The sequence below is a fragment of the Microcebus murinus genome, chromosome 28 (assembly GCF_040939455.1).
Source record: "Microcebus murinus isolate Inina chromosome 28, M.murinus_Inina_mat1.0, whole genome shotgun sequence".
NCBI lineage: Eukaryota > Metazoa > Chordata > Mammalia > Primates > Cheirogaleidae > Microcebus > Microcebus murinus.
In genome coordinates this window covers 303,007-318,829 of record NC_134131.1, presented here as the reverse complement: position 1 = coordinate 318,829, position 15,823 = coordinate 303,007, and the positions used below count along the sequence as shown (strand labels likewise).

Here is a 15,823-nt window from a genome sequence, read left to right as displayed (position 1 = left end):
ATATAAACTCGATGAGAACAGACAAGACTGTTTTTTTTTTTTTTTTTTTGAGACAGAGTCTCGCTTTGTTGCCCAGGCTAGAGTGAGTCCCGAGGTGTCAGCCTAGCTCACAGCAACCTCAATCTCCTGGGCTCAAGCAATCCTTCTGCCTCAGCCTCCCAAGTAGCTGGGACTACAGGCATGCGCCACCATGCCCGGCTAATTTTTTCTATATATATTAGTTGGCCAATTAATTTCTTTCTATTTATAGTAGAGACGGGGTCTTGCTCTTGCTCAGGCTGGTTTTGAACTCCTGACCTCGAGCAATCGGCCCGCCTCTCGGCCTCCCAGAGAGCTAGGATTACAGGCGTGAGCCACCGTGCCCAGCCAGACAGGACTGTTTTGGTCACTGCTACAATCCTAGCACCTAGAACGGCACCTGGCCAATAATAGGCACTGGGAAAAAGTACTTAAGGAATGCACGATGGTATTCATGACCACTTCATCCCTTCTCAAAGAACCGGCTCTTCCCTCAAGCCCAGGCTGAGCTAAATGGACTCCCTATGTCTCCCAGGACGGGGGTACTTGGATCGGGGAGGTGAGAATACTAGAGCCATGATGGCAGGTGGGACTAGGGCCACATTTGGGGCTGCAGCAGGCTAGAGCCATGAGCTGGTGGCCGCTTTGGGGTACAAAAAGCCAGAAGAGAACCAGTACTGCTGGGTCAGTCTCCATTTCCCACCCCAAGTTTCCTTGCCTGCATAGATTCCTTTGCTGGTTTAGGTTCAAAAATCTAAAAAGTTGAGACTAGAGTCTAAAAGTTGAGATTTTTTGATCTCTATTTCCAGACAAGATGGAGTTAACAGGAGTTGGATTTACACTCCCACTGGAAACAACCAATACAATGAGCAAAATACATGAGATGATGTTTTTCAAGATACTGGACACCAGGTGAAAAAGGACAGCGATCCCCAAAGGTGGGAAACCAGCTAAGCCCTATACTCATTGGGCTTGCTGTCCCGGGGAAGGTCCAGGCCATGGGGCAGGGAGGGAGGGCACTGGTGTGTGTGCGTGTGTGTGTGTGTGTGTGTGTGTGTGTGGCAGATGCCCCAAGGGGGGGAAGGAGAACTGAGAGTCCAGGGAGAGACCAAGATAGCTAGAGGTTGAAGAGAGTGCTGGAGAGACATGCACACACACACACACACACACGCACACACGTGAAGGGAACTCCAGAGATCTTCAGAGAGTCACCTTTTTGCACTCAGTGGAGAACTGACCAGTTACCCATGTGGGAGGAGAGACAGGTGTGAGAATTAGAAGAAGCAGTATCTGGCACTCACACACAGAGCTCGCTGCCACCAGCCAGACAGGAAAACGTCGCAATCCACAGGTCACAGGGCAGAGTGCATGGAGACAGAGTCTTGCCTCAGTCACACAAAACAGACAGGCCCAGATTAAACAACGCTCTGGTTCTACAAACAAATCTTCTTTTTTTGTTTTGAGACAGAGTCTCGCTTTGTTGCCCAGGCTAGAGTGAGTGCCGTGGCGTCGGCCTCGCTCACAGCAACCTCAAACTCCTGGGCTCAAGTGATCCTCCTGCCTCAACCTCCCGAGTAGCTGGGACTACAGGCATGCGCCACCATGCCTGGCTTAATTTTATATATATATATATATATATATATATATATATATATATATATATTAATTGGCCAATTAATTTCTTTCTATTTATAGTAGAGATAGGGACTCGCTCTTGCTCAGGCTGGTTTCGAACTCCTGACCTGGAGCAATCCGCCCGCCTCGGCCTCCCAGAGTTCTAGGATTACAGGTGTGAGCCACCGCGCCCAGCCTACAAACAAATCTTAACATGCAGGATTCCGATCCTTTTGTGGTCCCATGAGCATGATGATTGGGTGAGACAGGCCTCCCTCAGACTTTGCTCTGCCTTTGGAACATCACATGTCTGACATGAGAAAAAAAAGGGGGAGGGGGGAAGAAAGAAAAGACGAGGAAAAAGAGAAAAAGAAAAAAAAAATAAAATAAGGGGGTATGAAAAAAAAAAGAAGGAAAAAGAAAAAAGCAAGACCTAAACCAGAAAAGATTAAACTGTTTCCAAGTAACTCGAATGTGTTCACAAGTGAAACTCTGGAATATTTTTAAGACTATAAAAAAAAACTAGCACCCAGGGAGATGAAATTCACAATGGGTGCCATCCAATAAAAAAATTAGCAGGCATGAAAAGAATCAGACAAATACAACTCATAATGAGGAGAAAAATCAACTGAGGTGACAGAGAGGTTAGAATTAGCAAAGAAGGACATTAAAAGTTACAACTATGTTTCACGGATTCAGAAAGTTAAATGGATACATACACGAAAAAGGACACAAAATAAACTTTTAGAGAAGAAGGCTACAAAATGTAACACAGAAGTGGGATTAACACTGAATGGGATTAACAACAAGTTAGACATTGCAGAAGAAAAATATTAGTTAAAGATACAGCCACAGGAACTACCCAAAATAAAACACAGAGAGAAAAGAGAGTTGAGAGAAGGGAATAAACGTCCAGGAGGTGGAGGCCAACCGCAGCAGTCTAAAACACTCTGTAATTCAAGCATCCAAAGGAAAGAAGGAAGGGAAGAAGAGAAAAAAATAGTTGAAGGAACAATGGCCAAAATTTTCCATATTTGACAGAAAACATAAGCCTACAGATCCAAAAAAAAAAAAAAGCAATAAATTCCAAGCACACTAAAGGTTTGAAGGATACTAGTCTAAGGTAGATCTTCATTAAATTACCCAAAACCAGCGATCAAGGAAAAAAATCTTAAAAGCAGCCAGAGTGGGAAAAAAGGCATGTTATGTACAGAGGGACAAGGGTCAGGATAATAGCAGGTATCTCACTGGGAACAATGTAAAAAGAAGACAGTAGTGCAACATCTGAGAACATTAAAAGGAAAAATCTGTTACTCAATGAAGACAAAAACGAAGACTTTTTTAGAGATGATGCAAGCATCAGCCACCAGTGGCACTGCACTGCAAGAAATGTTAAAGGTGGCCCTTCTAGCAGAAAGATGATTCCAGATGGAAATGTGGATCTACATAAAAGAAGGAAGAGCACAGAAATGGCACATGGCAAATGCATATTTACTTCTTTTTTTTTTTTTTTTTTTTTTTTGAGACAGAGTCTCGCTTTGTTGCCCAGGCTAGAGTGAGTGCCATGGCGTCAGCCTAGCTCACAGCAACCTCCAACTCCTGGGCTCAAGCGATCCTCCCGCCTCAGCCTCCCGAGTAGCTGGGACTGCAGGCATGTGCCACCGTGCTCGGCTAATTTTTTTTTTTTTGTATATCTATTTTTAGTTGGTCAATTAATTTCTTTCTATTTTTTGGTAGAGACGGGGTCTCCCTCAGGCTGGTTTCGAACTCCTGACCTTGAGCAATCCGCCCGCCTCGGCCTCCCAGAGTGCTAGGATTACAGGCGTGAGCCACCGCGCCCGGCCTGCATATTTACTTCTTATTAAAGTTCTTTAAAAGGTAATTGACTTTTTAAGAAGACATGGAGGGATGCTATTGTAATTTTATTAACTATACATGGAATGGTACAATATCACTTGAAGATAGACTGTGAAAAGTATGTATAGTATGTGCACACACATGCACACATACATAGCATGATGCAAACTCTAAAGCAACATGAAAAAATAACAATTATAGAAAAGAAGCCAATAATGGAGATAAAATGGAATGATAAAAACTATTCAGTTAAGCCTATAAAAGGCAGACAAAGAGGAAAAGAAAAAAAAAAGGGAAGAACATGCAATAATAGAAAACACAATATGCATGTGATACTTCTAACCACTACCAAGAGGAATGTCTGTTGATTTTTAAATTTTAAAGTATTGATTTTTGCATTGTCTAATAACTGTAGGAGCAGTAAATATGACGGGGCATTAGGAATTTCAGAGAAGTTATATTTATTGCTTGAAAAGAGCATTCTCATTTCTTAGTCAAGGCCGGCCAAGCTTTATCTCTTTTAAAATCAGCTTTAATAATCCTAAAGCCTCTTAATATATCGTTTGATATACTTGACACTTTAGTTGCTTTATTTATTCTTTTATGAGAGTAAACTCCCCCTTAGATGGCATGCCTTTTGTATTCATTGCTTTTTACACACTCCAAATAAAAATTTGTTGAAAAGCAGCATTTTAACCTCCCCCTCCTTGCGGTGCACAAATCACGGTAGAGTTTAAAAGACATACCAATTTGGGAAACAAAGGTGCTTTTGTGTTTGGGTTTACATTCCCAGCATGATCTAATGCTAATACCTGCTTGCATTTATATTAGTGTTCTTGCTGCTTGTGGCAGGGATTTTTATAGAACAAAAGGGAAGGCTTTGTTTCCTCTTAGCTTCAAGAGAGAAAAATCAGAAAAACTCCAAACCTCCGACTAGACTCTAAGTTCCTCTGAAATTCACACTCTGTGCCAAGTGGAACCCCGAGATCTGAGCTACGTTTCACTCTGTCCTGTTTTCTCAGCAAAGGATGTTCATAAGCCGGTGACCTAACTCTTGTCAGCAAGGGATCTCCGCTGTCTGTCTTAGAGTTATGGAATCAAAAAGAAATTGGCCCCAATTTCTCTTGTTTTCCTGGTGATAGGGAACAAAATTACCTCCTTGATCACAGGTTAGTCACAGGTCCTTTCTCTCTTCCTCTACCTGTTCAGGAGGATTTTCTCTTTGCTGCTTTGGTTTCTGGGTCTTTCTTGCATGCCTTGGCGTCTTGGTCCATTTCCTGCTACTATAACAAAATGCCACAGACCGAGTAAGCTGAAAAGAATAGAAGTTGATTTGGTTCATGGTTCTGGAGGCCGGGAAGTCAGAGATGAGGGGCTCTAGCTGGTGAGGGTCTTCTTGCTAACATGACATGGCAGGAAACAGAGGGAAAAGCTGGGGGACCAAAGCTGACATTCTTTTTACCGGGAGCCCACTCCAGCGATAACTAACCACTCCCAAGACAACTCCATTCCCGAGGGCAGAGCTCTGTGGCCTAACCACCCCTCAAAGGTCCCACCTCATAATACCGCGACAATGGCAATTCAGCCTCAACAGGAGCTTTGACAGAGACCCCCGCAAAGCACAGCACGTGGGTGTGAAGGAGGTCCTACGTTCTGACATGGAAAAGGGCAGAAATTTACCTGTGGGTGAGAAAAACCTCTTAACCACTACGTGTTGACATGATCTCTTAGATCCATCAGGTAAATGAGTTGAAAGAAAAAGACAAAGGTCAGTATGGGCTAATTTGAAAAAAATTTAGGGGATTTTTTTCCAGCAAAGTAAGTTTTTATTTTTATTTTTTGAGCAGCTGCTGAGCTTTGAGTGAAATGAGGACATGAAGAAATTGGTTATGAATGGCATTTCCTTGCAACAAGGTTTTGGTTAGTATTTACATTTTGCATAAAATATTTTTTGACTGTTGAACTGGTGTTTCCCTGAGTGTGATGCCACCTGAGACCCAGGTGTGGTGGCGTGGTTGTCATCCGTGGTTTAATTTCAAGAGCCGTGGGCATTGTTGGCTGTAGCAACTGGGGGCGCTTCTCAAAGGCAGTCATCGGACAGAAATCTTACCCTCAAATTGGCCTCATCCTCGATTCTAGTCCCTGCTACCTTGATCTCGGGGTTGGGGGGTTAGTGTGTTCTTTTGGGGTTTCTTCCTCAGGTGACCCAGAAGTCCTTTTCCCCCAACATGGGCTATCCCGAGGGAGGGAAAGGATCCTACCCTTTCCTGCTTTCCAAGGTTATCCCCGGATTTCCCCACCTTGTTTATTTCTGGGTAATTGCAGAGTAAAACGGCAGACAGGGACAATTAGAACGTAAGGAGTTAAAACATTCAGCCTCACACGATTGTCTTAAACCAGAAACATACCCTTTAATTTGTGTTTATTAGTATAAAGGGAAAGAAAGATGAAACAGAGTCAAGAAGCTGGGGAAGGATCCGGAAGCATTACATTAAGCAGGGCTTAAGGCTCTGCAGGACTATGGTTCTAATGGGGCAACTGGGAGCAAAAATTGTGCCTCTGGTCGCTAGCCCGTGAGATGCCGTGTGTGACAGGGAGGCCATGGGTGGGACATGGGCTGTGAGCACAGGCACAGGGAGGTGTACATCAGTAATGGGGGTCCTTGCATCCAAAACCAAGGTGCAGCTTGCATTCCAATCAGATAGAATTATCATTCAGGTTCAGGGTTTTTACTGAGAAAATTCTTGCTCCTGGTGTGGTGAATGTAGATTATACCATTGGCTTTTAAATGAACCCCAGGGGTTTCCTGCCTCGGAGGAGGGCTGACTAGCTCCCAAGTGTGGTGCCAGTCCCCTGCAAGCATCTTCCCTCCCGTTGGGTGCTCACAGCAGTCCTGTTATGTCATCACCACTTTGCAGAGGAAGAAACCCAGCTCAGAAAGGAGAGAGGGCACGTGCAGCCCACAGTGGTAGGGTGGGGGACAGGAGAGCAGGCAGGGTGACTTCAGAGCCCTGTGCTTACTCTCTTCCCACCTTCCTACGGCACGGGAAGGCAGGTGAATGTCTTCGTTTGAGGACAATTAGTACTAAGTCTGAGAGGCCAGGCGTTGCCTGGCCCCGGGGCAACCGCGAGAGGCTGGGGGACCCTCCTTCTCCAAGCCCTCCTGACTCCGCCGGCTCTTGCCTGTAACTTAGCCCAATAAGTAATTATTTCCTTTGTGGGCTCCGGAGCTGGAGGCGGTACATTGGGCGGGTGTCGGGCAGCCGGCCAGCACTCTCGTTAGCCGTGTGGCTTCGCGCACGCAGGTCCCCACCTGGCTGAGCCTCCCTGGGCCACAGGGCGGGTGGAGACGAGCCGGCCTGCGAGCAGGGACGGTTTCAAGGGGGTGAGCGATGCAAGGCGCACGCCTGGGGCTCAGAGGCCCCTCAGCAAGTTCCGGGCCTTTCTGTTCCCTTCGTGAGCGAGCGAGGCTTGCACCTTGCTGCCCCGGCCCAGTGCTTGGCGCGCAACGGCTCAATGAATGCGATGCCAGAGGGACTTTCCACCCTTGTCAGTTTTTGGGGGTACTTTACGCAGAGGAGTCCTGAGTGAGGAAGACTCTGTCTCCCCTTTCCCAGGCTCTGGCGGTCACGGGCAGGGAGGAGCGAGTCGGGGCGCGGGTCCCAGGGGCTCCCGGAGCCCGTGCGGGCGGGGTCGGCACCTGTGAGGCGCGGCCCGGCGCGGGAAGCCGCGGCTGTCGGCAGAGGGCGCCCCGGGCCCAGGGAGCGCGGCGCGGGAGCCGGGCGCCAGCCCGCCCGTGGACAGGCTCGGGCTGCAGTCCCGGGCGACCCGGGCCACCCGGGCGGAGCGCAAAGCGAGCGCCCCGGGCACAGCGGCGCGCACCGGCCCGGAGCGCCCGGCGGCGCAGCGCCCTGCCCGCGAGCGGTGAGTTCGGGCGCCCGCGGGGCACGATGCGCCCAGCTGGGGTGCCTGGAGACAGCGCGGGTCGGACGCGGGCCGGCCGTCCTAGTGGCTGGTGTGTGAGTAGGGAGGGTCCCCTCTCGCTAGGGCTGTGCGTCGGGCTGGGGGTTTACCCGGAGAGGCGCTGGCTAACTGGCGACTCAGGCTCGCTGGAGGTCCCACCGTCGGGGTCGCCTCGCGGGCCCTGGGCGCGCTGCCCCCCAGGCTTGGGGTGGGTGGGCGAGGTAACCTGCGGGGGCAGGCGCTCACCTGGGCGTCCCCCGCCCCTTCGCCCGCAGCGCCTTCCCGGGAACCACGTGCGGCTGTCGCCTGCGACTCCGCTTGGGAAGCGAGGCCCGCCCCCAGGACAGGGGAGGGGACGCGCGGGCGGGGTGCGCTGTGCCCCGCGGGAACCCGGCCGGCCCGAGCGCCCGCCGCCGGAGCCAGCTCCGCGCTCTGCCTGGCGCTCGCACGGGCTGCAGAGGGGTGGCGGGCAGTGCTGGGGGGCGGCGGGGGCCCTGCGCTCAGGGCCACCCGAGGGGTGCCCAGGCACTCGGCTCCCGGAGAAAGGAAGCAAAGAAAATAGGCTACCCGAGTGGTCCTGGGGGTGATCTCTCCCAGGAAAGCTCCGAGCGCCCGGGCATCCTCTGCCTGGGGCTCCGCTGTGAATGGTCTCTGGCAGCTGGAGGCAGCGGGCAGCGCCGCCTCTCTGCGGGCCTGGCCGGGGTCCTTTCCCCAAACGCGCCTGGCCCGGGCGGCTTTTGCGCTTCCGAGCCGAACCCCTGCTGCGCGGCGGCGGCCGGCTGGCCTCAGGCGCCCCGCTGCGCTGCTGGCGAAGTCCGCGTTCCCAGCTCCAGGGGCTCTGAGAGCGACAACCCCAAGGCAAGGTAGGTGGCCCGGACTGGCTCGTCCAGCAAATTACTGGGTTGGGCTTGATGTGAGTAAAGATGCGATCTGCTCAAGTCTGGGCGAACGACCGTGTGCTTTCCCTTTGCTTTTCAGGGCGTTTGGAGAGCTGCGGAGGAGCCAGGGGCTTGGAGGAGCGAGACATGCATTTTCAGCTGCGTCTGAAAAGGGGAGAATTCCCTGTCACCATCAGGGAAGCAACAGCCCTGACATGTGACTGCAATTGAGTAGCAGGGCAGAGGCCTGGGGGGGGGGGTCCCTGGATGGATGGCTTAGAATATACTAAAAAGCCAATATTTTCCTTGGGGAATTCAGGGACCAGCTGGTGCCGGTGACAGTGACCTGGAGCAAGGGAGTCGGAAGACAGTTGTAGGAAGCAAGAGGGACTTTCCTGGGGACTGACTTGGACTGCCGACAGGAGGCTCCTGCCACACCTGGTCCCTGCCGTGCTCTTCGGGGTGCTGGGGGAAGGGCCTCCACCCAGGGGAGCAGGCCGGGGAGCAGGGGCAGCTCCTGGAGTCTGGCGGCCCCTAATCCCTGCTCGGAACTCGAGGGTGTCACAGCCCCGCATGTGCTGTCCCTCAGGAAGATGAGGACTCTGAACACCTCCACCATGGACCGGGCCGGGCTGGTGGTGCAGAGGGACTTCTCCTTCCGCATCCTGACGGCCTGTTTCCTGTCACTGCTCATCCTGTCCACCCTCCTGGGCAACACGCTGGTCTGCGCTGCTGTCATCAGGTTCCGGCACCTGCGTTCCAAGGTGACCAACTTCTTCGTCATCTCCTTGGCTGTGTCGGATCTCTTAGTGGCCGTCTTGGTCATGCCCTGGAAGGCGGTGGCCGAGATTGCTGGCTTCTGGCCCTTTGGGTCCTTCTGTAACATCTGGGTGGCCTTTGACATCATGTGCTCCACGGCGTCCATCCTCAACCTCTGTGTGATCAGTGTGGACAGGTACTGGGCTATCTCCAGCCCCTTCCGGTATGAGAGGAAGATGACGCCCAAGGCAGCCTTCATCCTGATCAGCGTGGCGTGGACCTTGTCTGTCCTCATTTCCTTCATCCCAGTGCAGCTCAGCTGGCACAAGGCAAAACCCACCGGTCCCTCCGACGGGAATGCCACATCCCCGGGCGAGACCGTAGACAACTGTGACTCGAGCCTGAGCAGGACATATGCCATTTCATCCTCCCTAATCAGCTTCTACATCCCTGTGGCCATCATGCTTGTCACCTACACCAGGATCTACAGGATCGCCCAGAAACAAATTCGGCGCATCTCTGCCCTGGAGAGGGCAGCAGTCCATGCCAAGAACTGCCAGACCGCCACAGGTAATGGGAAACCTGTCGAGTGCTCTCAGCCCGAGAGCTCTTTTAAGATGTCCTTCAAAAGAGAGACCAAAGTTCTGAAGACTCTGTCGGTGATCATGGGGGTGTTCGTGTGCTGTTGGCTGCCTTTCTTCATCTTGAACTGCATCTTGCCCTTCTGCGGGTCCGGGGAGACCCAGCCCTTCTGCATCGATTCCATCACCTTCGACGTGTTTGTGTGGTTTGGGTGGGCCAATTCCTCCTTGAACCCCATCATTTACGCCTTTAATGCTGATTTTCGGAAGGCGTTTTCTACCCTCTTGGGATGCTACAGGCTTTGCCCTGCGACAAATAACGCCATAGAGACAGTTAGCATCAACAACAACGGGGCTGTGGTGTTTTCCAGCCACCACGAGCCCAGAGGCTCCATCTCCAAGGAGTGCAATCTGGTTTACCTGATCCCGCATGCCGTGGGCTCCTCTGAGGACCTGAAAAAGGAGGAGGCAGGTGGAATAGCCAAACCCTTGGAGAAGCTGTCCCCGGCCCTGTCGGTCATACTGGACTATGACACTGATGTCTCCCTAGAGAAGATCCAACCCCTCGCGCAGAATGGACAGCACCCAACCTGAGCTGCTGCATGCTCCTGCTCACCCCCAAAGCTGCAGCAGGTTTGTCTGGGGCTTGCTGTTAAGAAACTAAGGCATGGCGAGACTCTGGGTGTCAGGCCAGCCTTCTGCTGCTTCCCAACATGCAGCTATATTTTCAGATACATCCTAGTGTGTTTTCTGTGTTGTTCACGGTCAAGCAAACAGGGACACTACAAACATGGGAAGCTATAAGGGACATGTCTTTGCCTCCCAAATTGCTTTTAGAAATTTATTCTTATCTTAGGACTTTAAAAAGAGGGCAAAGAATCAGCAATGAGCAGCTTCACTTGAAAAAAAAAATCAAACCTTTCTGGGAAGGAAATGAGAAGGGTTGAGTTTGCTGTATACAAACAGGTGCTAACACGGTCCCAGATTGTAAAGGTAGGTGCATGCCTTCATAAATTATTTCTAAAGAATAATTGAGGCTTACAGTAGGAATGGGATTTTTTTTTTTCTTTCAGAATTGAGAGATGCTTTGTTGATACTGGTTTTATTTATTTGTTGTATTATATGTATATTTTTAATTTATTATAATAATAATATATTTATCATATTTAATAGGATAAACTAATGAGTCATCTGAGACCTTACAACCACATTTTTGTCCATGTAACTAGAACTTTGTAAGCCAGTGAAACAAACACCCTGACTCTGAGAGATTCTAAATGATCATGTGCAACTTCTAGAAACATAGCAAAGACTGATCCCTTAAAATTTACTGACACAAACAAATGTGAGGTGAGAACTGATGAAGCTGTGAATGCTTCTTCTTTCTAAGAAGATTTTGAAAAAAAAAATCTAAAAAAGTTGGTTACTATGATGTTCAGAATTTCTTAAACGGCAAAAACTTTCCCAGAGGGATTTGTAGCTCTGTAAATATCTTAGATAAAAGCCAGCTGAAAAGAGTCCAACTTTAAATCTATGATCTTAGGTGGCAATGAAAAGTATATGCCACTTTGTATTTATGTAAAATAATTGGCTCCCTTCTGTCTTTTCTCATTTCATGTGTCAGATAGCTTTTCTGAAAAGCAAGCAAATGGCTTTGCTGGATAGAGATGTGGAAGGTAGCAGCCCCACTGACACACAGAGCTCAAACCTCTGTCTTACCAGGTCAAAACAAGCCAGTCAGTGGGGCTGCTTTTTGCAGTGCTTTAATCCGAACTTAGAACTGAATTTTTTAAAAAGTCTTCAAATGTTAGTGGTATATTAATTGCCTCCCTAGCATCCTTGAGTGGAAGAAACAGGAGAACCCTTCTCTTTGGGTGTGTTAAGCACTCCGAAGCCGTCAGCATCTCTTCTGACAAATGCTCTTCCTTTCTCTGTGCTTTGGATTCAGGTCCCTGTGTCATTCATTGCCTGGACTGTAAAAAGTAGCGTTAGCCTTCTTTGCAGATGCTAACTCATGTGGGGCATTTCGAGAGTTTCTCTGAAATGTCTACAAAGTATTCTTCTTGATAAGCAACTTAGTTAACATTCAGATGAAATCAGTAAAAAGAAAAAAAAAAAATCTATTGAAAAATATCTCCTGCATCAGGTCTGTGTAATTTATGTATTGTGAATGTTTTCTTAATTTTATTGGCTGTATGCTTTCTTACATATAATAAAACTATTTTGTGAACTCAAATCAACCCCGAATGAGCTCCGTTGCTTTTGCTAAATGTGCTTTAAAAACTAGGATGTTTCAGATCTACAAGGAAGAAAAACATAGGGATTTTCAAGTATACATTCCTTTATTTTAAAAAAAAAATGGAAATTTCTTCTTGTCATGTGTGCCATGGGTTGCCTTTGACTATTTAAACAGAAAATGTTTTCTGATTTGGGGTATATACCCGCTTCTTTTCTTCTGTCTTAACATTGTTTTTGACAAAGAAATCTCTCTTCACTTGAGGAATGACTCTACTTTTCATTTCATGATTTGAAAGCTTTCTAAAGTCTCTGCTTTTTCTGTCGAAGAACCTATTTCAAATAAAATGAAAATTTCAGAAAAGACTGTGGCTTTCTTTGGGGGTTGTGGGACTTACAGCCGGTGGCAACTATTATACGTGTTGCGTTCATTTTAAAAGTAAAATAAAACGGGATGTTTTTGGCGACTTCCGGAGCCCTCGCTCTTGGGGCCCCAGAACCTCGTCCACGAGTGTATAATAAAGCCACGTGGTTTGGCCCCCCTAAAAAAAAAAAAAAAAAAAAAAACGGGATGTTTTTTTTCCTGGAGAAAATCTACAGGTTGTGCTGCTGGGCTTATGGAAATGTCCCACAAGGCACATCCTAGGTCCAGCGGAGGCTACTTAGTTAACGTGCTGTGCTAAGTCATTTTTTTCTCACCCTGGTGAAGGAGAATGACTGAGCAGCAGGTGATGGAGAAATTAAGGGTGAAGTTTATAACTTGGAAGATCACACGACAGATGGTGTCTTTTTAAATCCCGTACTTGCCTTCCCCGGGCTGTGGCATATAATGAACACATCTAGAACGAGCACCCATGAAGCGTGATGCCTTTTCTTTCTGTTTCATAACTTTCTGGATATCTTTATTCTTCGAAATCTAATTTTGTTCATAAATTAAGAGTCTCAGCAACATCGAGCTACAATGCTCAGTCCGGTTTGTCATTGTCTGGCTAATAAAACGTGACAGAAAAGCTTTTGTCATTTATTTCAGTGGCAAAAGAGTAAGAAAACAAATGACGTGTCTAGAAATTATGTTAAATAATTGTAACATTCAATACGCTTTGAACGAGACTGTACTTCGGGATCCCTGGCATATTTGATTGAGAAACAGCGTCTTTATGGAATGTTAATTTTGCTGAATCTTTCGGAGAATTTGATATTACAACTGTAAAAGCGAAAGTGCAATGAAATGACTTTCATTTTTAACCATAGCGATGAGCCTTAATAATGCTAAATCTATGTGAGACACCTTAACAAAGAGAAAAACAGTTTAAAAGAGATGTTCTTTTCCCTTCTCCATCTTCCCACCTCTCCTAATCAAATATATGCACAGCTTTCTGGTGACTGACACAGCAGGAAGTCTTTTGGGAGGGGACTGGGCACTGGGCTTCCATCAGGAGTTTTTGGGTTTATTTAGGAAAGTCGCTGCTTTCTCTTGGGATCTAAGGAGTGGAGCTCTCTGAGTCTGGGTTCAATGTCATCTCTTTTGGGAGTGGTCACCCCCAAAAGCAAATCTATGTGTCATCCAACGTCCGTGACTTTCTGAAGTCTCCAATCTTTGGGTCCCCACATGCTTTCTTCCCTGGGCCTGCTCCGGGGGCGGGGTGGGGGTCTCAGTCCCGGCCCCCACTTCCCCAGGAGCCGGCCCACAGTTGGAGACCTGCAATGCAGAAAGTGCAGGCTTAGTTTCAGAGAGAGGAGGGCTCACATCGCAGCTGAGGCTTTTGGCCTGCGTGAGGATAAACAAATGTCTTTACCTCTCGTTTGCGGAGTGGAGATAAACACGCAGGCTCTTGCGAAGGTTAAAATGAGGCTGACGTGAGTAAGAGCACTGAGCAGGGAGCTGTGGGCCTGATCTTGGCAAGGTCTGTCACTCGAAGGGGTGATCAGTTAATATTTGTTGCATTAGTAATAATGGATTTGCTACTTATTTGACTTTTGCATGTTCGATTGCAGCAACTAGAGATGACTTGTAGAGGACACGTGGTTTGAGGTTGTTCCAGACACCATTGTCTTTGGCTGTGGTTATCTGGTATTCCCGAAGCAAGAGGCTTTTTATATCAGTGTGGTTAAAAACAATTGCCTTAAGTTACCACTAGATATTGCCTAAAAAAAAAAATCTGTCCACAATATTTTTTTTTTTTTTTTTTGAGACAGAGTCTCGCTTTGTTGCCCAGGCTAGAGTGAGTGCCGTGGCGTCAGCCTAGCTCACAGCAACCTCAAACTCCTGGGCTCAAGCGATCCGACTGCCTCTGCCTCCCGAGTAGCTGGGACTACAGGCATGCGCCATCATGCCCGGCTAATTTTTTCTACATATATATTAGTTGGCCAATTAATTTTATTTCTATTTATAGTAGAGACGGGGTCTCGCTCTTGCTCAGGGTGGTTTCGAACTCCTGACCTCGAGCAATCCGCCCGCCTCGGCCTCCCAGAGTGCTAGGATTACAGGCGTGAGCCACCGTGCCCGGCCTGTCCACAATATTTTATTGTGTAATATCTCCTTATCTTATGTAATTTGTTTCAGGAATGATGAGTCGGTGGCCTGTCAGCTCTGGGCTGTTAATTTAGGGCCAGCTGCTCTGCATGAGCTCATCACCGTGGTCAGTGGAAGGAGGGAAGCTGGTGGCCCTGAGGGTGCAGTGCTGTGTAGATTAGACGCACCTGTGTGGATTTGTTCAGGATTTCCTGGGTAGAAAAGATGACAGACCAACCGGTTTGTTTTACGGAGGATTCAGAGGCTGGTGAGCATCATGCCGCAGACAAAACCTCTATGATTTTGTTACCAGGCCGATCTATTACAGTGCCTTCTGCCACGTTAAGTAACTTGCCGTGTGATATATAGAATTTAGGAAGCAACATTTGGATTTTAGTCTGTTACATCACTCAAGATTCGGGAGTTGTAATTTAAATAGTATTAGAAGCTCAAGCATAATCTCTGATTTAGAAGGGTTTAACTTTCTAATCACTATGAGAAAATGCACAGAACCAGTTGGGATTTTCTCATGCTCACAGAAGAGAGACCCTACCCCCTCTCAGAGCTGGCGAGTGCTTCCAGCGGTTGGCGAGACCTTCAGAACTGCGGCCCCGGAAGGGAGGCCACCTCTCTCTCACGCCTGCCCTGGCAGGAGGGCTGGCAGGGGGGCAATGGTGGCAGGACCTAGGAAGACGGAATTGTCCGGCAGGATGTTTCATTTAGTTTTTAAAAAGGACGCGCTACTTACAGAAATAAGGTGTTTTTTTTTTTTGTTTTTTTTTTTTTGGTGTGTCTACAATAAGGCATGTTATATGGGATGAGTTCTGAGATAGTCTCTGGCTTGAAAATATGACGCACGGGATCAATGACAGGTTACACGTGACTCTGATAGGGTCCCCTATAGGTCTCCCGAGCCCCCATTCTCTTCGCTAGTGGAAAGCCAAACAGATTGATATTTATAAACAAAATGCCATTTGATGGTGATGCCTTTGTTTGATGTTCTTCAATGGCTCCCAGTTACTTTCAGGAGGAAAAAATCAAACGTATTCGAAGCCCTTCGTGACCTGGCCTCTGCGGCCTCAGCCGTTGCCGGTAGCCCACCAGCACTGTCCTCCGGGCACTCTGGCTTTTGCGCGGTCAGCGATGCCCTTCCTCACGTTTGTGCCTTTGCACACACCGTTCTCTCTGCCTGGGCACCCTTCCCCGTGGCCTTGGCCCGCTCCCCCTCACCCTTTAAGACGCAGCCGATCACAGCTGCCCGAAGCCTTCCTGGGCACCTTCGTCCTGCCTCTGCACCCTTCTTCCCTCCAAGGTCGTACCAGGCGGCCGTGAAGTGACCTTCTTCTCTCATCATTTTCCCTAGGCGATGAACGTGCTGAGAGCGAAACCCGTTTTACTCTTTCTTC

At 48.4% G+C, this 15,823-nt stretch overlaps 1 protein-coding gene and 1 pseudogene across 1 annotated transcript; both read left to right on the top strand.

Moving 5' to 3' along the window:
- Window positions 1–1,859: 1,859 nt before the first annotated feature.
- Window positions 1,860–1,948, top strand: LOC142865037 (uncharacterized; annotated as a pseudogene).
- Window positions 1,949–7,875: 5,927 nt separating this feature from the next.
- Window positions 7,876–14,083, top strand: DRD1 (dopamine receptor D1). Its single transcript, XM_012781542.3, has 2 exons — window positions 7,876–8,315; window positions 8,431–14,083. Exon 2 carries the CDS (start codon window positions 8,924–8,926, stop codon window positions 10,262–10,264), a length of 1,341 nt encoding a protein of 446 aa, XP_012636996.1. The 5' UTR covers window positions 7,876–8,315; window positions 8,431–8,923; the 3' UTR covers window positions 10,265–14,083.
- The last annotated feature ends 1,740 nt before the right edge of the window (window positions 14,084–15,823 follow it).